Source organism: Tiliqua scincoides, chromosome 4 (genome assembly GCF_035046505.1).
Source record: "Tiliqua scincoides isolate rTilSci1 chromosome 4, rTilSci1.hap2, whole genome shotgun sequence".
Classification (NCBI taxonomy): Eukaryota; Metazoa; Chordata; class Lepidosauria; order Squamata; family Scincidae; genus Tiliqua; species Tiliqua scincoides.
This window is the reverse complement of record NC_089824.1, coordinates 126,790,609-126,817,523: the sequence shown is the minus strand read 5'-3', so window position 1 is coordinate 126,817,523 and position 26,915 is coordinate 126,790,609. Positions and strand designations below refer to the sequence as shown.

General features: G+C 41.7%; 1 protein-coding gene across 4 annotated transcripts in view; it reads right to left on the bottom strand.

The window, feature by feature from the left end:
• Positions 1 to 2,385: 2,385 nt before the first annotated feature.
• Positions 2,386 to 26,915, bottom strand: part of CAMSAP2 (calmodulin regulated spectrin associated protein family member 2) — a 106,451-nt gene continuing 81,921 nt past the window's right edge. For all 4 annotated transcript variants that reach the window (XM_066624802.1, XM_066624799.1, XM_066624800.1 and 1 more), the window contains 11 exons: positions 21,773 to 21,866; positions 19,805 to 19,898; positions 18,838 to 18,920; positions 18,085 to 18,154; positions 13,142 to 15,341; positions 11,204 to 11,340; positions 10,085 to 10,305; positions 9,656 to 9,728; positions 9,214 to 9,329; positions 7,261 to 7,379; positions 2,386 to 4,232 (listed from right to left, as the gene is read on the bottom strand). In XM_066624802.1, coding sequence (XP_066480899.1) covers positions 3,927 to 4,232; positions 7,261 to 7,379; positions 9,214 to 9,329; positions 9,656 to 9,728; positions 10,085 to 10,305; positions 11,204 to 11,340; positions 13,142 to 15,341; positions 18,085 to 18,154; positions 18,838 to 18,920; positions 19,805 to 19,898; positions 21,773 to 21,866 — 3,513 coding nt within the window. In that variant the 3' untranslated portion in view covers positions 2,386 to 3,926. The remainder of the gene's footprint in view (positions 4,233 to 7,260; positions 7,380 to 9,213; positions 9,330 to 9,655; positions 9,729 to 10,084; positions 10,306 to 11,203; positions 11,341 to 13,141; positions 15,342 to 18,084; positions 18,155 to 18,837; positions 18,921 to 19,804; positions 19,899 to 21,772; positions 21,867 to 26,915) is intronic.

Sequence of the window (26,915 nt, the reverse complement as noted above, 5' to 3'; positions counted from 1 at the left end):
ATGATGATTTGGAAGCATTTTAAACAATGGGTTACTTCTTGCATTCAGCATATTCCTCTCATTTTTGCCTGTGATAAACAGCTGTTGCATGTTTTGTATTTTTTATCCTGCAAAATCCATTTAAGCAGAGGCAATAGTGGGACAAAAAAGTATGTGCATAACCATGGAAAGTGATGCTTCTCTGAAACCACTTAAAAATTACTGTATTTAAACATTTGCTGATCTCCACTACCTAAAGTTACACTATTGGCAGAAAAATATGAGCTGACACTGGAGGCACAATAACCCTTTAGAAAACCCAATTGCCTGTGAATACTCACATTGCATGATTTAGTTTGAGCAATGAACTGGAAGCATGGTTGCTCAGAACAGGTTCAGCCCTAGACAGAGCACATGCTGGTTGGCTGGAGAGCACTGCAAATGCCTTTTATTTGTAGTAGTAATGTCCACACACTGATGAAGTGAACCCTGTATTTTTACATGAGAAGCTACTGGTATAAAATAGCTTCCATATAAGAAATGCTGTTAAACATACATCAGACCAGTGCTGGCATCAGATTGCTGGCCTCAGATTGCTGAGGGGACAAAGTCCTGAACTAATTGGATCATCCAGGTTTTAAAAAGCAGGAGAGTAGTCATGAAGGGCCAAATCTGCTCACCTGAAGGACAGCAACTGGCCCTGAAATTGTCAAACTGGAAGCAAGAGGGTGAAGTAGGAATTTGTAAGAGGAGAGCTGGTGGTGGGCCAAACAGGCACTATAGTGAAGTAGTTGCTAACAGAGGTTTGTATTTATGAATGCTGCAGAGGCTGAATGAACAAAAGCACTACAAACCACAACGTTGTTTGGTGCCATGCTTTTTATTTAGATGGAAGGGAAGAACTACACTGTCTTAGGTAAGTAGTAATATGACAATATCTTACAGCACAGCATTTGAAAAAATAGGGTAGCAATGCTCCACAAAAGTGGACAAGTAAGCACACAATACACTGTACATTTGTCAACGGACTGTGCCCATTAAATTATAAAGAACAAAATTTTGGCTTTAAACAGCCAAGGAATTAAAAATAAAAAACACCAACAGTCATCCAAAAACGGTTTCAGTAGCCATCATGACTGTCAGAGTTTGAACACCTGGCCTGGAAATTAGGACGTTTGGCAATTTTTGTCATATATAAACAATAAAAACACCCCCCCCACACACACACGCGTACACACACATACTGAAAGCACCAGTGAGTTCTGAGGTCACTGATGAATTCCAGACTTCATGAAAAGCTTTTCTTGTACTAAACATGATCCCAAATGAATATACACTGTCATTAGAAAACTTGCAAGCTTAAAAAGAAAAAGAAGTGTCCTTACTTTCCTAGTATTTAGTAAAATTTTATTCCAAGTGTATTATTCACATTCTCTCTTTAGACATTGCACAGACTTATTTCTGAACTGTAGACGAGTTCCATAATACATTCAATAATTTAAAATGACACTCTCTCTTGTTGCATTTTAGAAATTATCCTATTTAGATTAGGTGCGCATGAATCAGTAAATAGTGTGTGTCTTTTAAGTTAAATTTTTCTTTTAGCAAGAATAGTTGAATTAAAAATCCTTCCATGTCATCTTCTCTTTTTAAAACATTATATTCCTCGCAGCTCTCTCCCAAACTAGGATGCATTTGAGCTAAATTTAGATGTACATTTACACAGGTATGTAAAAGATTTTTTTCCTTATGTCGTTTTTTGTGGACGGGTGGGGTGGGGGATATGTCTAGCAGGTAGAATGTACAGACTTTATCTCCTATTTTCATTATTATATATATAATATGTACACAATATGTTTACACTTGAAATAGCAAATGGGTTAGATATCCTGGTTCATATACATGCAAACAATAGGAAACAGCTAACCATGAATAATTTGAGCCACATATCAATTAAATAGGAGGATGTTGTGTTTTTTTACAATTTTAACAAATATACATAAAGAACATATTACAGTAAAATATTGACTGCATTTCTGAGAAAGTGTTGATAAACTCAGATGCACTGACGCCTAAGGCCTTTTAATAATTTAAAAAAGTACTGTTCTCTAAATTATTTAAGGACTTCTCATTCCTGTACATCTATATAAAGAACACAAGTAGATTGTAGTGAAGTATTCCTTCTCCAAATCAAGCAGTACTATCGGAGAAATGTGCGAAATTTTAAATACTCCTCCTTAGGACACATAATAAAAAGTACATACTTCAGACAGGTAATTCAATACTGTCTTTACGTTCCAACACTTGTCACAATACTGAAACAGAACAGATTTAGCAATAATTCAAGTCTTTTCCTGAGAATGAGGTTCCACCTGGCTCCCCTCCCACCCCCCCCACCTCCCCAAACAAAGTCCTCTGGTGTATGTCAAAGAAGAAAATCACAAACACAAAGGTATGTTTCAAGTTTGAACTTTTTCATCAACTGGAACAGTGCTTGCTATACTGAATGGGATTCTTTATAAAAATAAAGCAGAAACAATCTTTCTAATATAATCAGACATGCAGCCCTTTGTAAATACTGAAAATTATGCCCGAACAAGTGTTTTGAAAACAGCTACATTGCTAAGTTTGTGGAACTTTGCCATTCTTGGTTTGAATACATTCAAGATGTTATGTATCCTAACCAATACAATTATTTATATTAAACAAGACTAAATCCATATCTTCCAAGCAGAGATGTTTGTTTCCAGTAAGATAGGATTACAGCCTAAGTCTTACTGAACACTACGGGCTTACTTCTGAGTAAAATAAATAACACTGTTTTCAAACACCTCTACTTCCAAGTCTTAGAAGAAAATTTACTTTGGTCCTTCCTGTGTGCTATTCTGGTGGCCTATCAGAATAGCTTTTCTATTGTAGACATGTCTTTTTTTTGTTCTCAAAAAGGACTTGCCCAAATGTCTAGAAGTAACATGGTTAATACCATTTTCCTGATAATTTCAAAATGAAAGTAGCACGTGGGCCTTGATCCCAAGAGACACCTTACATGGGTGATTGGACTTGCACATGTTTTGTGATGCAATTTTACTTGCTTCCTCTCATGCCCATGACCAAATGGCATTCCTATGCTGGATCCCAAGCTGGTGTTTCAGCAATGGTCTGGGATGAGCTGCAAATGGACTCCTGTTCAGGAGACAAAGGGGTGGGAAAAGGCAAAAAAGCACCACTGCATACACAGATCTCTGGATCAGGGCCATGGTGTATTTTGAAATATAATATTTCTAATTGTAGAGAATTAGCTTCTTTGTTGTCCTTGTTCTGCAAAGAAGCTAAATTTCTACAATTAGAAATATTTCAAAAAATCACATTTCCTTGCCAAAATTTAGGATGCATTAGAGACACTTAATCCTATCAATTCTCTGCCAAGAACTTTTCCTATGCTTTGAATGAATGAAAGCCAAATGAATGGATAACCCCATTTCATTGCAAAGAGTCTTTTGTTATCTGCAGGATGCTAAAAATTTAATAGTGTGGTAAATCAAGACTAAACCTTTCTTCAGTAAAGATATAAAGAGCAAAAGCAAATTCCAGGATAACACACCAATGTATAAGGCAATAAATGTAAAAAAATTTAATTTCAGTCACTAAAGATTTCAAACATTCAGTGTTTTTAAAATAGAGAGGAAACAAACCCCATTAACTGTGTGTAAGCACATACCCATCTCCACTTGTGACTCAATCTTTCATGAGCACATGAATGCGTAAATCACTTGTGTCAGTTTTCAGTAAGTCTTCAATACTGTGTTTACATTCCAGTTGTGCCTGTCAACAGAGCTTGGTCTTCAGAGTTCAAAGAAGTCTGGTTGGCAAATAAGGATCTATTTTCTAATAGGCAGCAAAAATGAAGTGCAAGTTTGTCTGCAGCAAGATATCCTTCCCAAGTTATATTAGGACTTTGCCGGTAAGAGTTTTTTCGGTGTTACTGGTCTCTTGCTCTGCCACAAATGGCTATGAATAGTAATTGCGTCCACACTGGCAGAAAGTGTTTTAGCAGGTATGTGGCTGAATTGCTTCCTGTCAGAATTGTACTTATAGAGACCCTCAATCATTTTCTTGCTGATGGACTTAGGGCCTATCCCAGTCAATTTGCTGATTTCTTCCGTTTCAGGGCAGTATGTATATAAAGAACGAAATTGGCAACCTGAGTCCCGAAAGAGGATGAGAAAGTTGTTGGCATCCGATTTCTCCATTTCCTTCAAGGAGGGAAAGAAGAGAAAGATTGCGTCATGGCATGCAAGAATTACAATGCAATTTGTGGACCATTTAAGGAGAAATGCTAGGCTTTTACTTAAATTGTGATTACACAAAACTATGTTCTTGAGAATGTAGTAAAATCATAGGTTGCTTTTCACAGTCATGGTCATCACTGGAAGTCTGCAGTGCCTTGCATGGGTGAACAGGTCATCACAGATCTACCACCACAGCTTTCTTAGTTCCCAAACACATTGCTTTTCAAGAGCATTTGTTCACACATTCAGTGGCTATCAATTTTTGAATATTCATTCATAGAGTGACATATGTGCATGTGTGCACAACTCTTACAGGGTACCAAGGAAAACATAAAAAGATAGATACATCTTGAATGCGTTGGTCAGTGGTCCGCTTCATACAAGCCAACTAATACTGATTTGTTGAACTGGAAATGTGATCTGAAGGAATGCCAAGCCCACTCATCATGTGCACAAAGGAATCTTCACTTGGTAAATCACAGCTCAGCAGATCATCTGTGTCAGGTCAGCAGGGGAGGATAGCCCTTGCTTTCCTGATAGCAGAGTGGCACGGGAGCATAGGGAGATAGCAAAAGAAGCAGGCGATCCCAAACAGAGCCAAAGAAGCAGACACAGGCTTGTTTGTTGCAGAAGCATGTATTGGTAAAAGGAGCAGGCAGAAGAGTAGTCAGTCAAATGGTCCAGAAGTCAGGGATACAGCAGGTCACAGTCACGAGAAGGCTGTCCAAATCAGTACACAAACCAGCAGCACAACTCGCAGAAACTCCAGCACAACAACCCACACCTGGAGTCTGTGCTTGCCCCCATATATACCGGGGCCAGCCAATCAGAGTAGGGCGACCTCATAGTCACAAGACAGTCTTGTGACCCACTCTGATTGGCTGTCCAGTGGTGCATTGCTCCATAGCCTACGTGACTCTGCACACATCTTCCCAGAGTCACGTGACTCCCACCTGCAGCAGGCATAGTTGATTGCATCAGCTGTGCTGCCTTGCTGATTGCTTCACACCAGGCCCAGATATCAGGACCTCTTGCCACATCCTGGCTAATAACAATCTCAAGCCTGGGATGCCCAAAACCTGACAATCTGAAGTCGGGAGGTTTGGTTTAATTGTCATGTACAAACTAGAAACCTAATCCTGATGGCTTATTCAGAGCAGGCCACAATGTACTTAAACTCAAATTTTAAGCCATTTCTGCCCAACGTAGCATAAACGCAACAGGGACCAAATGTGTATGCCTCTGGCCCGGACAAAAGTGGGTTAATGTGTTTCAAACAGAAGTCATTCCTCTGTAATTTCTCAGTGCTTCTAGGGCCTAATCTTGTGGAATAAAGCATGGTACTCTGAAAATGTGATAATTTGCCTGTCATTTTCATAACAGAGGACACTGACAATCTGCATAATTGTGATATAGGAATTGCATCATATAGTATGAACATGCATTGCTGTTTCAATGTGGAACTGACTCCACCTTAGAGATCCTTCAAGGTCATCCTCTCTATTTACAGCTGTAGGAGAGGTGCAACACTTCACACGTTGTTTCAGACCTGGTGCATCATTCTCCTGAGAAGGAGCATTGGCAGGTGAAAAACAAAGCACAACACTCACAATGTGCCTCTAACCTAGTCAGTACCCTTCCCAACCCAGAGGGTACATGTCCTGCATCTGCCATTCCAATCAGGTCAGCGGTTTCTTGCTGGTAACCCTCTCTCTGGGAATTATCCTGAGTATTGTGTCAGTGGCAGACCTAAAGGGGGGCAAGAGGGACAAAGGCCCTGGGTAGTGCCCCTCTGGGGTTGCCACCGCCAGCCTTGCCCATGTGACTGCCCATTTGTCTTTTTTTTTTTTAAAGCGAGAAAAGCCAGCAGCTTTGCAGACTTCTTTCGTTTAAAAAAAAATTTTTTTTTAAACCCTTCTCCCAATGGAGGGGGCGGCCCAGAATCACTGCTGGGGAGGCAGTGAACTGCCCTCTCCCTGGCAGCGATTTAGCACTGGACTGCACCACCTCTCCTCCTTTATAACAGAGGAAAGGATGTCCTAAAGAAGGGGTCTCCAAACCCCGGCCCTGGGGCCAGATGCAGCCCGCGGTGAGCCTCTATCCAGCCCGTGGCCAGCCTCTTGTTCCCCAGGCCCACTTTGCCGAACATGACTGAAACTTTGCTCTGGTTGCATCTGGAGGGTGTTCTAAGGGCCAGAGAGGTGGAATGACTAAGCCCATTCATTCATTTATTCACTCATCTAAGTTCCATCTCTAATTTATTTATTTAAATTTTATATTTAAATTTTTTTTCCGGCCCTCAAAACTGTGCCAGACATTTGATGCGGCCCTCTGGCCAAAAAGTTTGGAGACCCCTGTCCTAGAGAGTCAGCGTGCCAGGAGTTGCTCACAGCTTCAGGCGTGCTGCCTCTCTAGGCTGCCCTCTCCTTCGATTTTGGACGAGATGCGCATCACTTCCCTGGTTGCAATGGAGTCTTTCGCACTGCTTCTAAGTAGCATGAAAGGCTCTAGCGGAGCACTCTGGGGCCACTGGAAGCAGCACTCATCTCTGTGCTGGGCCCTGCTTGTTGTGGCCCCAAAATGCTCTGATGGAACCCTTCATGCCACTTAGAAGTGGCATGAAAGGTTCTGTTGCAGCGTGGGGTGCCTCCTTCCTTCTCCTTTTTTTCAAAGGGGGAAGAGAGGAGGCAGCTGCGCAGAAGTAACTGCGGTGATGATGACATCACTGCAATTACTTCTGGGTTGGGGGGGGTTGCAAAGTCGGAGGTGGCCTTGGGCAGGTGAAAGCCCAGGACCACCTCTGTATTGGGTCTAGGGACAGCTATCCCATCTATTCATGTTATGACAGGCCTTCTACTGGACACTGGTGAAATATAGCAGAATCTATGTAGCCATTGTTCCTCATCAAATTTCCATCAAATCCTGCAGCTTCAGATTTAGATGCACATTTCCTCTTGTTTTCCTTTATTTTTAGAATAAAAGTTAATCTTACCTCCAATATTCTATTCTTCTGACCCTCATTTACTTTTCCAGCCAAGCAACAATGAGCCAGAGCATTCTGTATTATATGCTTGTTGGATTTTGCACTGGGTTCCTTGAAGAGCTTTGGTCCTATAGAAAACAAAATCAAGCCAAGTCAATGTGATTCAGAAAAGCCCATCAACCCATAAGTGTTACTGCACATAACAATTCAGAGCATCATTTCAAGAGTGCTGTTTCGGCTGCTTTCTTTTCATGTACTTTAGTTCATTCAGAGACCAATCCTAACTAACTTTCCAGCGCTGATGCAGCCATGCCAACAGGGCATGCACTGAATCCTGCGGTGGGGTGAGGACAACAGCCACAAAGGCCTCCCCAAAGTATGGGAATGTTTTTTCCTTTTTCTTTAGGGCTGCATCGTGGCTGCATCAGCAAGTTGGTTGGCAAATTGGTTAGGATTGAGTTGTTAATGTTTTCTCATAGGATCACATAAGCAAGTCTTCCCCCTTCCCCATGGATTTCATTATCTATAGAATTCTGTATCCACTGGGGGTCCTGGAATGGATCCCCTGTGGATTCCAAGGGCCCATGGTATAAGTTTTCAGCCTTAGAAATGTAATTAAAAAATCATTTGATCTCAACAGAAAAATACAGAAGTTTGCTACATTTCTTTGTGCACTAGGAACTTGAACATGGTTACTTGGAAGTAAGCACCATTTTCAATGGGATTTGTTTCTTAGCAATGATTCTTAGGATTATAATCCTTAAACTTGAACCCAAAGGGTCTTCTGCACAAGGAAAAATCAAAACTCCCCAATTTCTTGTTCTAACTGAAGCTCCTGAAAATATTCTAGGTATTAGATACCTTGATGCCTGTTGGACTTCAGACATCTAACGGTCTGAAATAAAAGTCAAAAATGGTCATCCCCACTATGAACATGCAAAAAAGGAAGTGGTACAAATGGGTAGCAATCCCGGAATATGCATTAAAGTAGGGGTCTCCAAACTTTTTGGCCAGAGGGCCGCATCAAATATCTGGCACAGTGTCAAGGGCCAGAAAAAAAAATTTAAATATAAAATTCAAATAAATACATTAGAGATGAAACTTAGATGAATGAACAAATGGGCTCAAATTTACAGGATTTCTCTAAGCTCCCACACACACCACAGAAATAAAGCACATACTTAAATGGACTTCCATTCCCCACATCCCAAGCAACTTACTTAAATATACAGGAGCAAATACCTCAGAACTAACACATCACAGGAAACACCTGGAGTGTGTTCTGAGGGTTGGGGAGGCCTCCCTGACCCTCAGAAACCTTCTATGGTCTTTAGAGAGCACAAAAAGTTACTTCCAGTTTTTTTGAAAAACCAGGAAGTGATGTTTTTAGGTCTTTAGAAGGTGTTCTGAGGGCCAGGAAGGCTGTGCACAGTCTCCCTGGCTCTCAGAACACCCTCCAGACACAATCAGAGCACAGCTCCAGTCGTGTTTGGTTGAGTGGATCAGAGGTTCACAGGGGACCAGTGGCTGGCCATGGGCCAGACAGAGGCTCACTATGGGCTGCATCTGGCCTCCAGGCCAGGGTTTGGAGACCCATGCATTAAAGGGAAGGAAAAACTTATGTAGTTACTTGGGATAAACAGGTTAAGTGAAAACACACTGTCAGCAGCACTGTTGGGTGCACACAGCTGCTGGAGAAAGCATTGATGGCTCTGACAACAGAAATTATGGCTAGGCATATTGTGAAAGGTCTGAATGATCCATACCAAGCTGAGAGCAGATGGTGAAGGGGAAAAGAGAGCTAAGAATAAACTGGAAAAAGAGTCCTCCCAGATTGCCTGTTGAAATCCCAAACCTGTGCACACAGGAAGAGACTGAACAGGAAGAGATTGGAGTATTTTTAAGCAAGACGATGTAAGGATTTCCAAGCCAACTCCTTCAAACTACAGTTATAATACCAACCGGTGTATTCTGTAGCAGAAGCCACTGAAGAGGTTGTAGATGCATTTTCCCAATCCTTTTCCCCATTACGACTACCACAGCGACTCGGAGACAAGAATCCTTCCACTGACTCAGACCTAAAAAGTTTTAAAAACAACTTGCCAATCTCTTGTATAAAGTACTACGTACATAGATGGTGCTATATAATGATATTAACAATAACACTTTGCAATGTTAAAATGAATAACATTTTATGCTGAAAGCCCTTAAGATGAATGCCATATGGTAACGAAGAATTCAGCTCTCACAAGCAGATAGGGAAGCACACAGGTGGCTGAGGAGGGAATTGGCAAAAATCGATCCTTCTCCTCTTGTGCAACAGAACATCCTCAGTTCACTCAAATAATTCTTAGGCTCCAACCAAATAAGTTTAGTCAAATAGGAATTGTAACCAAAAGTTTACCTTGGTGTTCTCTTGCCTGACTGCACACTGTCATTGTCTCCTGTGTTTAGTGATGCCAAGGACAGACTGGACACTAGGGGGGAAAAACATAATAAAGCTGTGAATCTAGATAAACACAACGTTGAACTTTAAAAGACAGCAGATACAGAACACAGCATCTGTTCAATAGAACGAACAGAAAGTTCCTTTAAAAAAAGTTTCATCTTTACAGGTTCTATGCATGTATTATCTATATTTTAGCCAATAAAGAAAAATCACATAAGCAGACTAATTATAAAATTAATTTATAAGTGAAGCATTGAGGGGTCTTACTGTGTATTAAGTTTCCAGAACAACAGACCCTAGAAGAAGCTGCACCTCATATTTCAGTTACTCGGTACTGCAAGTCAAGAGTTTTAGCAGAAACAGACTCTTCCCCATATTTGTTACCTGGAGGACCTTTGATTGGAGTTTTTGGTGACTCAACATGATCCCGATGTATGGATTTTGGGCGTGGCTTTTTTTGCTTGGATGAAAGGGAGCGCGGCTTTATGACAATATCCATTTCTTCCATAAGTTTCAACTGCTTTCGCCTCATATATTCTTGCTTAATGAACTCTCGTCGTGCTCTTTCATCTTCCTTCTTCTGACGTTCTTCTTCAGACTTCCTCCTTGGGAATTCAAGTCACTATTAGTAAAAACATGGCCTCTTGCCAACAAAAGAATGTAATTACTTGAAGTTGTTTGTTTGCAGTGTACTTGTTACACTGCCAACGCTTACCCAATTTTCAAATATTAGCATAATGAACTGGATTTAGTTTGGCATGCTTAAATTAAGGTTCATGGGACAACTAGCAAAAGACTGGCATAGTTCTATAGGTTCAAAAATTCATAAAGCTGCCTGCTTAACGTATCAGTACCATTTTGACTAGCTGATATCACAATACATCTGCCAAGAAAAATTTAGTACTATGTCGGTGACAATCAATGATTTATTGTGCTTCTTCATATAATCCTAGAAAAGAAAAATGTAATGCCCTCCTTAAAAACAAATATTTTGGAGTATTGAGGTTTTCTGTTACATAGCAAAACCTATGTACATAGGTACATACAAACCTATTTACATAGGCAGAGAGATTCAAAGGAAGAGTGGAACATGTGTAATGAATGAATGACTGAATAAAACAGGAATGAAAAAACTGCTTAAGGTAATGGCTTATTTTTTTTTTTTCAGAATGCACTTGTAGTTCAAAAGCTATTGTCCTATTAAGGGCGTAAACAATGTAGTTCTGATTTAGTCACTATTCTACTGCCACTGTTTAGCCACCATATTTTTAATTCTATTTATATGCACAAAAAACACTGTTTTCCAGAACTGTTGGAATATTGCTCTTGCACTCAAACTGACCTTTTTATCATGTTAGTAGAACATTTTAAATGCTATATGGAACTGAAAATGGGAAACACTGCAGTCAGATGAGAAGGATGACTTCTAGAGCAACTGAAATTCTGACAGGTGAGTTAAAGATTCAGCTGCATCTCAGCATGACTAGTTGCAGGAAATCTTACTTTGTTTCTTCTTTCTTATGTTCCATCTCAGCTTCCAGCTGCTGCTTTCTAAGTAATGTTTCTCTTTCCCTTCTCAATCGCTTCTCTAATAGTGCTGCCCGTTTCACTGCCATATCATCTTCAGCCTTTTGATCATCCTAGTAGCAATATTTAAAGAAAGGAATAAGTTAAGTGATGCTTAACAATTGTTAGTAGACTTTATCCAAAAGGCAACCATTCTGCTCAAGAGAGCTGGGATCAATAGAATGCTTTATTCTCAAATCAAGGAGAAGAAAGCTTAAAGCAGCGATTTTCAACACGTTTCATCTCACAGTATTACAATTTGAGCTAAAATAGGAGGCTAGAATGACAAGGGACTAAACTTGTCAGGGCACACCTTGCTGCTGGTGCGGGGTTCACATTCCCCAATGGCCTTACCAATACCCTCACCCAAACTCCCATGGCTGATTCAAACAGCTTCCTTGTAAGGAAGCAGACACCATGGCTTCCTCACGAGGAAGCTGCTTGAATCTGCATATAAGGTGCTTATGCTGTAACCCCAAACTAGAGCCAATAGAGCAAAACCTATGCCATTTTTGGATTTAGCACCCCAATATACCTAAGAGAGGTCTAACTTTTAAGACAACAAAATATGCATAGACCTGTTTAATCAATGAGACAGTTGCGCTATAGTTTTAGTACCCCTCAGGAGTTACTCTTGTGTGCCAATTCTACATCCTACATTGCAATCCTTTATGGACAAAAAGTACATCTACCCCACACATTGTCTTGTGCTGTTTCCATGTTTGTGTGCGAAAGGCCAAAAAATGACTGCAGTGGCGACACTCCATGATCCAAGGACCTCAGGGTAGCACCAGTCATCTGGAGGGTGCAGGAGAGGATTTGCAGCCCCTCTGCAGGCCTCCCTGCTGCTCAGGAAGGCTCTTTGCTGCAATTGCAACCTACTTCTGGTTTGTGATCATGAACCCGCAAGTGGGTCATGATCACAGCAAGTGTCGTTCTGAGCAGCAGGGAGGCCCACAGAGGGGGCTGTGAGCCCCCTGCACCCTCCAGATGGCCAGAGCTACCCCCCAGTTAAAAAGGGAGCTACCCCCCTTGAATGTGGTAGCAGTGTGATCACTGCAGTACCAAGACTGCACACCACCCCTGCAAATACTTACGTGGTTCCCAACTTCTGAACAGAAGTTTGTGAACCACTGCTTCACACCATTCCTGCTTGAAAACCTACCCTCATTTCTTATAGTGCCACAATAGGGAGAGAATGAGTTAGCAGCTCTATCCCTCAGAAAAGCAGGAGGCGGGGAGTACATGGCAAGGAATGCAGAACAAATCTCCACCTGCCACTTAGTGTCCCACAGCGCTTCCTCCAGGGGCTTTTCTGCAAGCCAAGCTCATTTCCAGAACTAGAGCCCAGATGAAGGGAAACTGATGACAGGAAATGGACTGTGGGGAGGTGCATCTAACTTGGTGCAGGACTGTGGCCACAATCTGCAGCATATTTTCAAAGAGGCAAAAGGATCCATTTTAGCTCTATCATGATGCCAGACAGCTGGAACCTTAAATGTTGGGAAAAGAAATTCTTAAATGAGTACAGGCAGGCCCCCATATCCACGGATCTGGTATCTGCTAGGGGCCCCTGGAAAGGATCCCCCGCAGATATGGGGGCACGCCTGTATTTTCTCTTTTCCAAAAGAATCTGGGCACTAATTTTCCTGAAAAATTATTTTTAAAAAACAGCTTAGCAAAGATAATAACAATTATCTTTTGCTGCAGTGTTTCGTTTAAACAATAACAGAGACCAAAAGATAATAACAATAAAGTTATATACCAATTTTCAACACAGCTGCTGAAAACTCTTATATATAACTCTTAAATATAATTTTTATGTTACCTATTTTAGTAAAGTTGTCACATTGCACAATGGACTCATTCACTTACCTTGAAAAAGAATCCACAACACAGTTTTTGGTCATCTTCCAATTGTTCTCTGTCACTCTCACCCTCTGATTTTTCAGTGGGCTCTTCTGACTTTTCTGATGGCTTCAGATCTGAGAGGGAAACTTCTATGAGGTTAGTAGTTTTGGGTGGATTCAGCAGCTCCTCACTTGGAGTAAGGCAGACAGTTTCAGCAATGGGCTGCGATAGCACTTCAGACACTACAGATTTCAGAGGTGCAATCTGTTGTTCCTCTGGTTTTTCCTCAATTATTTCTTCAGTAGTTTTTTGGTCTCTCTCTTTTCCACTTGCTTCTTGTTTGCTAGGCTCCTCTGTAGCATCTTTGACCTCTTTCAGAAGGTTTCCCCTCAGCTGAGGTTCACACACTTGCTCACCATCATCTCCAAAACAAACAAATGATCTGGTCTGAATTGGAACCTGACTTGGAGAAAATCTTCTCAAACGAGGAAGACTATCCACAGATCGTGGAGCTGTCAAAGTGCGATTTAAAGGTGTTATTTTCAATTCATTTGGCCTAGGAGTCCTTTGTATTTTGCTGGGGAGAGAGGAATTCTTCCTAGAAGATGACTGTGGGGACGGGTGGGAAGGACGAGTAGACTCCAATGAAAATGAGGCAACAGGAGATGATGAGCCAGTAGGCCTCAGTGAAGACTTAAGCTCCCGAAATTGTTTCTGAGGGGAAGGCTGAGGCGGTGAAATAACCCAAGCCTGCTGCTCCCTCATCTGCATTAGCATCTCTTGCTGAAGTGACAGGCGTTGCATTTCCTGCTGCAGGAAATGTAGAGAAGAATTGAGCTTCTCAATAGATTTTGTATATTCCAAAAGGTCACCTTCATTTAAGTTCTCTTCAGAAGGACTTACCAAATTACATGTCTTTTCGGGATCAAGTGGAGTGTTTGGGGACCTCGGCCATCTGGCCTGGGGATTTTCAGTGCTTGATTTGATTACCTCTGAAGTCTTGTTCAGTTGTTCCCCTGACTTTTGAGTTTCTTTTTCCTTCAGCCTATTGCTGTCAGTGAACACTTTCTCATCTTCTGCTCCAGCTGCCTCTTCTCTAAGTGGTGAAATTCCATCACTTTTCTTCTTCACAACATTAAGGAACGCTGTTCTTCCCATTTTTTGTCTTTGCTTAGTGAAAGCGGCCTCAACCTTCTTCTTCTGGGCTTCAATTGCTCGCCTTTTCTCTTCTAGTTTCATCTTCAATTGCACCATTTCAGAGGCCAGTAACTGTGTAGTGTCTCTTCCCTGAGGGAGAGGAGACTCTTCAGGTATTTGAGCCCAAGAAACCATGTGAGGAATGTTCAGCTCAGAGCCTTCTGGGGTTGTTTTCTGAGAACTGCTTCCACTACTTCTGCTGTCTGTGTGATTCAATTTCTTAAATTTCTGCTCTGCAAAGCTGGTCATTTTAACTCCTGAACTTGAAGAAGCACTACTGCCTGCTTGCGATTTGGCACTGATTGAGCTCGGACAAGGACTCAACTGCTCCTTCTGACTGACACCTCTGCTATCATATTCATGCAGAAATCGAGACGGTTCTTCCATGTCAGAGTCCAGGCTTACAGTATAATCCCTCAGTGTAGAATCCTCATCCAGAGTCTCTGGAATGTCTGATGGGACATGTATGCCAGTATCCACTTCTGTATTATCAGTCACAGGACTGATGGCACCTTTTGTGTCTGCAATAATATCAGGACTACTCTGATCAGGTTTAATGTTTGAATTCAAGATGCTCATCTCCTTGCCATGAAGGAAAAACCCATTTGTAATTTGTTCCAGCTGAGTAACACTGGGAGATTTCTCAGTATCATGAATAATCTGCAAAGCCTGCTCAATGCTCGGCATCTCAATTTGATTGCCAAACTCATCGGTAGCCAAACGGTTTTGCAGTGCTCCATTTGGGAGGTTGTATGGGCTGACTTGGTTGGCATTTCTTTGATTGCTGTTGTGCTCTAGATCACTGTGAAGTTCTACATCCTTCTCTTCTTCAATATCTCCACTTTCCTCTTCTCCATTCACAGGCTTGAAGGATAGGTTCTTTTTAATATGTCTGGGCATGCGGTTAGTATTTTGCACAAGACCTTCATTACTAAGAGATCTAGTAATTCCTCTGCTTGGAGTAGTCATATGGATGCTATCCTCTTTATCAAAAGAAATGTCAAATGAAACTCCATGCACTGAAGATCTAAAAAGGAATCAAATTGAGAAAGCCTTAAAAAACCAAACCCATATTTAATATTAAAAATTATTCCAACAATTTAATATTAAAATTGAATCATTGCCTTCTTTACTCTCTAACATTAATGCTAACTTCAAAACACTTGTAGCAAAATGCTGAAAATGTGCATCACCAGTATTTTAGCAAATGCTTGACTATTTTAGGATTTGCAACATAGCAGTGCTTCTGCCTCCCCAGAAACATTGCCCCCCAGACTCCCTACATTTAACGACTGCTTGCTTCTTTTTTGCATCTGTTTGTTTCTGAGATCTGGTGTTGCTTTATTGTCCTTCTCCCCTTAGCCAGGGCTTCTTCCTGCTTTACTACATGATCCCAAACCAATGAGAGATCATGAGGCCACAAAAGGACTACACAGCCTGCCAGATATGGCTACCTGATGATGACACTGAAGGCAAATGAATCAAACAAGAGTTAGGGCTATGCTTTCTGGACCGGTCATGTGTGTGATTCCAGCTCACAATATTACCCTCACTTTTAATAGGTGAATACTTTCACCCTTCTTTAGTTACAGTCCCTGAAAAATAATTGCAAGAAAGGGTGCTTGTGACTGCTTATAAAAGTGTTTGCAAAAAATGGTCCCATACCATTTAACTTAGTCCTAATAATACAGTCTGACCTTATCATATGTGGGGGTTCTGTTCCCAGAACCCCTGTGGATGCCAAAATCCATGGATAACAGGATCCATGGGAGCGGGCCCACCTGTACCGTTTGGCAGGTGTTCTGAGACATGGGAAGGTTGCACACAGCCTCCTCCCATCTCAGAATGCCTGTGGGAGGAGCTTAAGGTGTACTTCTGGTTTTCTGAAAAACCAGAAATGCATTTTAGATGGGTCCCACAGGTGTTCTGAGACATGGGGAGGCCGTGCGTGATCTCACCATGCCTCAGAACACCCTCCAGAGCAACCAGAGAATACCTCTGGTCACATCCAGAGGATCCAGTTCAGTCTTCAACCCAGGTTGGGGAACCCGTGTTGAGTCTAATCCATGGATACAAAATCTGTGGATGAAAAGTTCGGACCCATAATGTAAATGTTTTCACTTATATCCAATGATTAGTCTATTCCCTATGCTGATTTGTCTGGCAGACAAGATCAACAACTGAACTCAAGAATTTATAGGATTTTTGTTAATAATAAGCATATAATTTCATAAGTAAAAAGTGAAAATTCCTTCCAAAGCAAGTGCTCTCTTGGGAACAGGCAAAAGGAGCATATAAATAAGGCAGAAAGGAAGATTCTGCACTTAATTGGAGCCACAAAGACAGGATCTCAAATGGTACAGAACATCCATAATCTTGCCTACAAAAACTATAGTAGTTGAGAAACTGGCACTATGCCAAGGAAGGCAGGTAGTGTAGATCTTGTACGTTTAGTGATAAGCCATGTGTCAGTTCATACAAGGCCCAAACATGAAGGTTTACTACACATGATGGGGTGCAAGAATGATTCCCAGGTTTGCACATTGTTATCATATATAGGGCCTCCTTACATATACAGGGGGACCTCCATATCCATGGATCCCGTACCTGGGGATTCATTTATCTGCGGATCAGGTCTGTGGGCTCCCTCACGTGCGTCTCCAGAGACTCCTCTGAGCCCAATAGAGGCTACACACATCCATTCATGGCCTGTGTTGGACTCGGACTGAGCCTTAGAGTAGAAAAAAGTAAATTCCGGTTTTGTGCTAAAACTGGAAGTGACAGTTTTTCTACTCTAAGGCTCAGTCTGAGCCCAGCAGAGACACAGACAGACGTGCGCAGCCTCTGCTGGGCTCAGAGGACACTCCAAAGGTGAGGGGAGCTCTCTGCTCCCCACGCCTCTGGAGTGGGGCATTCCCTGGTATCCGTGGTTTCAGTTAATGGAACCCCCATGCCAGAACCCGGGGATTATGGAACTGAGCCCCCATGGATACTGGGACACACCTGTATGTCTGTCTGTGAAGATGCTACTAGGTTGATTTATCTTCTGCAAAAGACAGGTATATGACTTGTGCAAGTGAAACTTATGAACAGGCCTTGGTATGCATTTGAATCTGTGTGTGGTAGTGGGAGAGAGGACAGGAACTCTAATCTTATTGTCACACTTTCCCATGTAATTTAAATTCATATTTTGGTTGCTTCTAAATGATTTTTCTGTAAACGATTTTTCTGCCAGCAGTCAAAAACAAAATTAAATATTTATTTTATTTATACAGTTATTTATATACCGCCTTTCTTTGGTTGTCAGATTTCTCCTCAGACTTTAACCCAAGGCGGTTTACATAGGCAGGCTGTTCTAAACCCCCGTAGGGATTTTTACAATTGAATAGTTCTAGTCTTTCATAGAACTCCTTGTTCCAGCTGGATTCCTTCCTGGTCTGACCTCCTTGGCCCTTCGCCTCCCAGGCTCCACTTGACGGCAACTCCTTTCTGCCACCTAGGGTCAGCTCATCAGTATATCAGCGTATCGTCAGTTCTCAGGTACTTCCGGTTGTTTCGAACTGGCAGCCTCAGATCTTCAGGCATACAAGGCAGCAGCTTTACCAACTGAGCCAGGCCTCCTGGCTCAGTTCATATCAGGCCTCCTGGCTCAGTTCATATCAGAATATTATGCCTCAGAACATCAAAGCATGATATTCTCGCATCACAGAGCAATATTAAGTGACATGCTACTTCATTGTCAATATAGCCTTAACGGACAAAGGGCTTACCTCTTCTCTTTGGGCCACGTCCCTACATATCCATCCATATAAGACAAAGATGTAGATCTTCTAATACTGCCTAAAAGAATTCAAGACAATGCAACATAAAGGTCAATTCTTCCGAAATGTAATACAAACAAATAAAATGGATCTAAACTTTAGTTACCATATCAAACCTGAAGAATCATAAAGTTATCTCTACTGCTGATGTGAATTTAAAAGAAGCCACACATATTAGTTATATCCTGAATGCATCTTTTGCAGCAAAGGAACAAAGAATGTACTTCTATACCTTTATACTGTATTATTCAGGTAAAATCTTGTTAAATGAAAATAACTGCTAATGAGAGTTGAGATGCAGACAATTCTTTCTACTTTTTTTTAAAAAAGTTTATCATTAGAAAAAGATGGAGCCATAACTACAAAATGTTACATATCACAAAAAATTTGTGATAAAAAAGATAAAAAATCCGTGGATAAATAGGCTGCACCTGTATTTTAACATTGGGGGTAATGTTCACTGACACAACTAATTTTCAATGAACAAAAAAAATGCTGTTATTTTTCTGTGTTACTCTTTGCAATGTAGTCAATTTTGTGATGAATTAGTTTTTATGATCATGCATATCATTCTTCAGAATAAGAGGGGAAGATACCATCACCCTCCACATTCCACATGCAACACTGTGTGCAGAGAGCCTGAGACTTAAAACAATGATGCAAACAGATAAAAAGCCTGCTCTATCAGTTCTATGTTATTACCTGGAGCAGACGAATAAGGCTGATGGTGAGTGCGGCTAGCAGGCAGAATCTGATGAGACGGTGCAAAAGTTGAACCCTCCACGCTAAAAAGCAACATACACACACAAGATCTTGTTAGTTACATTTAAAAATTGTGACCAAATATATCTAAATCTTGCAGACTTGAACTCTTTAAGCAACCCTGCGCCTGAATTTGGAACTGAGGGCGAAACACATAACTTATGTCTGGAACTCCCAAAGTCTTTTCCTTTACAATTAAAAAAAGAAAAAGAAAAAAAAAGCTGTTCCAGCCCCTGATCCATAGTATGGTGTGTGAAGGGGTATCTTTCTTTTAACTCCTTTCCCCTTCATACCATTTTCCTAAATCTCAGCCCCCCTTTGGAAAAACATTTAGACACACAATTGGGGCAAACAGCAGCTTTTAAGGATGTGGAGGAAAAAAGGTTACCCTCTACTTACTATACCATGACTCTGACCTGGCTCAGGATACCTGCAGCCACTTTTGGGAAAAGAAAAAGACATCAGAAGTTCCAGATACAGAGCTCCCAAATCATATCTAGCTTGCCTCTCAAAATTAATTGATAAATCTGTACAATTACTTTCCCAGTTTTTGTGTTCGGTTATTGATTATAAAGCAAAACTATTCAATCAACACCTATACTATATAATGTGTATAGGGTACACTACAAAAATATACTGTACTAAATATGCTATACTAAATACTGTTAAAATATACTATACTAAAAATATGGTATACTATAAAATGTGCTGATGCTGCTTATCCTAAGAATAGGGCCAAGTCAAATGAAAATGCAGAACACACACTTTGATCTGCCCTTACTTTCAACGAGAAAAACTGGTGTACCCCTATGTTAGGTGAGACTTCTGACACTGCTTAAAAAAAGAGAACACATACATGGCTGAATTAAAACTTGAAAAATACACACAGGAGAGTTTTAGAAATTACCTGGCAATTAGATCAGAATCATGTGAAACATCTGGATAATTTCTTCTATTGGCATTTGTGGCAGAAACAGAGGGTGCTTCTTTTGAAGATTCAGCTAAATCAAGAATAAACATTTATATATTATTATAGAAGCCAGTAAAAAGAAAATAGAAATCACTTTCATTTCACCATATGCAAGACTTATATCAGCTAGTTTACTCAGAAGTGGCCCAAGAAAATAAGAACAGCTCCACTGGATCAGGCCATAGGCCATCTAGTCCAGCTTCCTGTATCTCACAGCAGCCCACCAAATGCCCCAGGGAGCACATCAGATATCAAGAGACCTGCATCCTGGTGCCCTCCCTTGCATCTGGCATTCTGACATAGCCCATTTCTAAAATCAGGAGGTTGTACATACACATCATGGCTTGTAACCTGTAATGAATTTTTCCTCCAGAAACTTGTCCAATCCCCTTTTAAAGGCATCTAGGCCAGATGCTGTCACCACATCCTGTGGTGGGGAGTTCCACAGACCAACCACATGCTAAGTAAAGAAATATTTTCTTTTGTCTGCCCTAACCCTCCCAACACTCAATTTTAGTGGATGTCCCCTGGTTCTGGTGTTATGTGAGAGTGTAAAGAGCCTATCCATTGCCCAAAACAGCAAACAGCATTTGCATATACGTCACCATTCTTGTTGTTTTCCTCTACCACCACCTCCTCAGCTTTTTCTGAAGTGGTAGGAAAATCCTGGAAGCAAAGCCTCTTCTAGCATCCTTCCCACCCACGTACTTTATAAGAACTGACTGGGAGGAAAGGCAATGTTTTTTTCTCTCAAATGCTCAGGTGCGTGCTTGGGAATAGGATCATGTAGCACTGGCAGAGCAGATGGGGAGCTTATCACCCCCAACGGGCAACAGGCAAGTGGAGTGGAAGATGAGATGGTGCATAGATGCAGGTTGCGGGCACCCCTGGCCAGTTTCCCAGGAACCCCAACCCACCACCCAAAATGGACATGTGAGTGGTGTCTAAGAGCATTTATGGACAATGCAGGTGGAAACTCCATGAGCTTCACACACTGAAGATAAGGAAATTCCTGTTCCAATAAGCAGTTACCCTCTCCCAACTACCAAGTGCTCAAATTAATAATTTTGTCTTATACATTCTTGGTAAGGACTGCACTTGTTCATGTGACACACAAAACATGCAAAATCAATGCGCAGGCACAGAATCACATCTGCATGCCCTGGAACCCTTTTTGATAAACGTGCAATTCTCTCAACCCCTCTGAAGTTGCCCAGTGAAGGACTGAACAATATTGAGCCTACCCATGTGTACAACAGTTACACATTACACTCACGTGTATGGGCACAGTGGATTCTGGGGTGGGCAAGTGTAATCCTGCTCCCCACTTTGTAGTGACTCTTCTAGATTTTTCAGGCACATTAATAGGGTTACATTTTCAGATCTGTAGGCTAACCCTATTAGGCAGAGCCAACTGGTGATCAGGAGATCTAAAGCAGTTCAAGCCTACAGCACTGTCTGGCCTACAGTACAGACCTTAAGAATCACCCCAATACTACAAGGCATTTAAGCAAAGCTGAGACATAGGTAAGGATTCTTTGACTTGGTCCTCCCCAGCAGCAACAGGAACACTGGCAGATTTGTTCCCAGCATCCATCAGTTGCTTACTCCAGTGCATGAGCCAAGTCAAAAACAAAGGGAGAATAAGCAGCTACAACAGATAAAGGAAGAACTCTGACAAAGCTTTCATTGCTATCCACTCTGGTGAGGAGAGATTCTGCATGTGCTAACAGCAAGGCACCACTAGTCCTTGCCACATCAAAAAACAATCCTTATTAAAAAGCAATAATTGAGAAGTCATACTCACATTTTTATATTTGCTAATAGCATCAGGTTAACACTGTTCTAATTTGATATACATGGAGTTAGAGTTCAATTTAACAAGAAGCAACTTTTTAAAAATACCTTGAGGGTGAAGTACAACCCGGGGCTGGACAAATGATGGCTTCACCACTTCAAACCACCAAAAGAGCTCTGCCATGAACACCAAATAGTTACTCTGCAAGAAGAGATGAGAGTGTTACTAATAAAACCAAATCCTAAAGAAGCTTGCCAGTCTAGAATTGACGACCGCCAGCAGCTGTCTGCTTTACCAATGCCACATCAGTTTTGTGTTAAAATTGGAGACCATTATTAAAGAGTGAAACAGAGCTGATAGACAGTCTCAAAGGATGCTTCAAAACAATGAAAAAATAAAACATGCACCACATACAGCACATTTAGGGGGAAAATAAGTTCAATAATGTGATAGTGAAACCAGTTGTTAAGTTTACATGTATGAATGGATAGCAGTGATGCAGCTTCCTTAATACACATCCTTCATATTCTTTCCTGTCTTGCAGCTGCACAGACACCTTTTCCTGATGTTCAAGCCCCACTCTGACAAACTGACTAACTTATGGACCAATCCTACTGAGGAACCTGTGCCTGTGTTTCACCAGTGTGCATTGCTATAAAAGCTCTGTAAAACTTTGTGGCAGCACAAGGCCCAGGTCCAGTGCTGGGAAGGTCAGAGCCTTCCTACTGGTGGAGTGACAGAGGCATCTCAGAGTAGGTAAGTCCATTGCAGGGATGGGGGGAGGGCAGGGGGCTGGACAGAGAATGGGCAGACTGGGGCCGGGAAGGGGCAGGATAGGCAGCAGTGGCTTGCACCAAATTCCGAGTCTCTCTGAGTTTGATCTACCTGCACGCATTGACATGATATTGCAGACACAGGTCAAAGTTGATTCATTGTCATTGCTGAGGCTTACCCTGGGGATAGGGGACAAATGTCCCTTGACCCTGAGGAGACCTCCAGCAGCCAAAAATCCCTGTGATATGCAGTGCTGTCCACACCATGTGGGAATTTAGGTTGGATTAGGCTGCCCAGGTCCCAATAATAAGGATGTAGTAATAGTAAGGAAGAGTGGGCAAAGCCATCGAGTCTGAGACAACAGGAGAGAAATGAAATTCAGAGCCTGGCGACTAAACTGGGGAGTCCACAGGAAACACAGAATTATGCTTGGGGTGGACTTAGACCTGGATGATCCAGGTTCAAATCCCCCTCAGCCACAAAGCTTCCTGGGTGACCTTGGGCCAGTCACTTTCTCTCAGCCTCACCTACCTCACAGGGTTGTTGTGAGGACTAGAAAGAGGGGAGGAGCAGCTGTGTAAACCGCCCTGAGCTCTTTGGAGGAAGGGCGGTATAAAAATGTGAAAAATAAATAAAAAAAATAAATTCTCCATTTCAAAAGAAGGGGCTTACACAGTCTTTTTGAAGTCTGAACATTACTTTCAGAATCTACCTCTAAAATAGATTCAGATATGTTAACAGATGAGAACAATTTTCCCTACCTGGCCTCAAGATGGCAGCACAGAAAAAGACTAAAGCATTGTTTTTCATGTGTCACATAGAACACTGTCAAAGTAGGGCAACTACTTACACTTGGAGACAAAACAGATCTGTTTAATATTAATTACTATGGAGCAGCAAACTTTTCATCTTACAGCACACTGACATGACACTAAAATTGTCAAGACGCACCACCAGTATTTTGACAATTGACAAGGCACACCCCTTGTATTTCCCAATGACCCAATTAACAAATGACCCTTTCCCAAACTCCTTCAGCACACCTGCAGACCACTGGCAGCACACCAATGTATTTTTAATCTATATGTTTTTATTGAAATGTGATGTGAATGTGCCATATGATAAATAAACAGCACACCAATGTGCCATGGCACAATGCTTGAAAATTGCTGCTATGGAATGTCATTGTAAAACCAGCTCCTCCACAATTCTAACAAGGGTGTGCAAGCTTAAACATATTGTCCCACTTTCTGCTGTCATGTGCACAAGACCCCCTTGCCTTTCCCCTCCATTGTCACCAATGTACAGCGACTCTTGACAAGGAGCAGCTTTTGGAAATAGAGAGGGAAATAAATCATGTTGATCTCCAGCTGCCCATGCCTTTCTGAGGAAACCCTTATGAGCTAAGCCTGCCTGTATCATTCAGAAACCCACACTGAACTGGCAAGGTAATGCAGAAACAGTAAGGGGCCAGACCAAAAATAAATACAAACCATAGAAGAATTGTGAGGAGCCAAAAAGAAATGGAGGAGAATGTCTTATTAGGGCTAAAGTCCTAGAATTCCTTTATATAGCCATAAATATGTGAATGCTTCCCAAAACCTATGAAAGTACAATTGTGCCCCTCTGAAAATTTAGGGAATTCCCCTTCCAGTTACAGTGCAAGATTAGTTTGCCACAGTTAATACAGCAGAATATGCTTGGGATCATTAGGAAAGGTATTGAGAACAAAACGGCTAATATTATAATGCCGTTGTACAAATAGATGGTAAGGCCACACCTGGAGTATTGTGTCCAGTTCTGGTCGCCGCATCTCAAAAAAGACATAGTGGAAATGGAAAAGGTGCAAAAGAGAGCAACTAAGATGATTACGGGGCTGGGGCACCTTCCTTATGAGGAAAGGCTACGGCGTTTGGGCCTCTTCAGCCTAGAAAAGAGACGCCTGAGGGGGGACATGATTGAGACATACAAAATTATACAGGGGATGGACAGAGTGGATAGGGAGATGCTCTTTACACTCTCACATAACACCAGAACCAGGGGACATCCACTAAAATTGAGTGTTGGGAGAGTTAGAACAGACAAAAGAAAATATTTCTTTACTCAGCGTGTGGTTGGTCTGTGGAACTCCTTGCCACAGGATGTGGTGATGGCGACTGGCCTGGACGCCTTTAAAAGGGGATTGGACAAGTTTCTGGAGGAAAAATCCATTAAGGGGTACAAGCCATGATGTGTGGGCGCAACCTCCTGATTTTGGAGGTGGGCTATGTCAGAATGCCAGATGCAAGGGAGGGCACCAGGATGAGGTCTCTTGTCATCTAGTGTGCTCCCTGGGGTATTTGGTGGGCTGCTGTGAGATACAGGAAGCTGGACTAGATGGGCCTATGGCCTGATCTAGTGGGGCTGTTCTTATGTTCTTAACCTACAGTGGGTTTCCCCAACATGAAAAGGTTAGGAGAGAGAAAAAAATACTCAATACAAACATATACCTTCTGACATTTAGAAACATGAACATGCACATACTGTCCATAGTCTAACCCCCATGTTTACTTCTGAACAAACTAACGGAAGACTGCTTTCAAGCCTCCTCAACACTGTGAAAGTCATTGTATGCCTAGAGCAGAGAACAAGCTCCTTGTTGCCATAGTTATTGAATACAAGCTACAAATAGCCCTGGAAGCAAGAATACTGCCTTTTCTATTCAGTGCAACAATAATTAAAAGGAATGGAAACATACAGAAATGTTTTCCATTCAAGAGAGGGACGAGGAAAACAAAAAGCAGTTAAACCTTTTTCTCCTTGAACTAAAAATATATTATGCTGAGCTAAGTATTTCATGCATTACAGGCTTGGATATGCTTCAGCTCAATCAAGAAGGCTTGCACTACTAGCCCCATGGAATACAGGTGTACTTAGGTATCTGTGGGGGTTCCCTTCCAGATCCCTCCGAGGATACCAGGAAATTGTGGATACCAGGGATACACTTTAAAAACCATCAGGTAAGTAAAGAAAAATGTCTTTGCCTATCCTGTTGAAGGGAAACCACTGCATTATGAGAGCTCCAGGCAGTCTTCTGATCTGCCTGTAGCTCCTTCCTGGTCACACGGAAGCTCCTCCTTTTGCCCAATGTCACTCCAGAACGCATCATGATGCATTCTAGGGTGACCTTAGATGAAGCAAAGAGGCAAGGGGCAAAGAAGAAAGAGGTCAACAAACGAAAAGCCCTCTAGGGGCCATGGAACAAGATTCACACTTTTTGCAACCCAGGCCGCAATAGTTATTACTGACATGTTTGCTGATTTCTAGCTAACATTATCTACACAACAACATTTTTTCCTAGTTCAAACACTCCTTCATTTAACACTAGATGGCAAACTTGAGTCTTCTAGCCTCACTTTATGTTAGATTAATTGCCAACATCACAAAAAATGAGGTCACAATGCACCAGAATAAAAAGGAGTTTATTGCATTACAGTATTGAGCGCTATCAGAGGAATTCTCATCCTTTGTGCAAGATGCTGATCATGATGAAGTGTACCACAGTGGCTAAGAGACCGAGCTATAAACGGAGACATTCCCAACTCTGTTCTCATCTCTGTGGTTAACTCACTAATGGTGCAATCCTCACCCCTTATGTCAGTGCTTTCCAGCACTGGCATAGCAGTACCAATGCGGCATGTGCTGCATTCTGCAGTTGGGTGTCACTCACAGAGGCCTCCTCAAAGTAAGGCAATGTTTGTTCCCTTACCTCAGAGCTTCATTGCCCTTATGTCAGTGCTGGAAAGCACTGACTTAAGGGGTTAGGATTGTGCTCTAAGACAAGTCACACTTCTCTTAGCCTCAGTTTCCCATCCACAATGATATTGACCTAACATACAGGATTATGGTAAAGATTACACCAGAATACACTTTAGTATGCTTCACTCACCCACCGGTTTATCAATCCATTAAATGCAAGAAAAGTTTAGGAGAATGCATTCAACCTATAGTAATAAATTAGTAGGTTAAAAAAAAATAGGCAACACTGTTTCATTGACATATCCCCTACAGCAGTGTTTCTCAAACTGTGGGTTGGGACCCACTAGGTGGGTCACAAGCCAATTTCAGGTGGGTCCCCATTCATTTCAATATTTTATTTTTAATATAACAGACTTGATGCTACCATGGTATGTGACTACATTTGGGGAAATGTTATAGACCTGTACTTTTAACAAGCCACTATGTATATTCTTTTAAGAATGATACTTACTCCTGGTAAGTGCGGGTAGGATTGCAGCCTAGGATTGTAAAAAATTTTCCTGCTTGATGGTGTCACTTCCGGTCATGACATCACTTCTGGTGGGTCCTGACAGATTCTCATTCTAAAAAGTGGGTCCCAGTGCTAAATGTGTGAGAACCACTGCCCTACAGTACTAGCTATTTTCTACACATAAACCATCAAGTTAATGTACACCAGCACTTGTCTTGTCTCCCTGT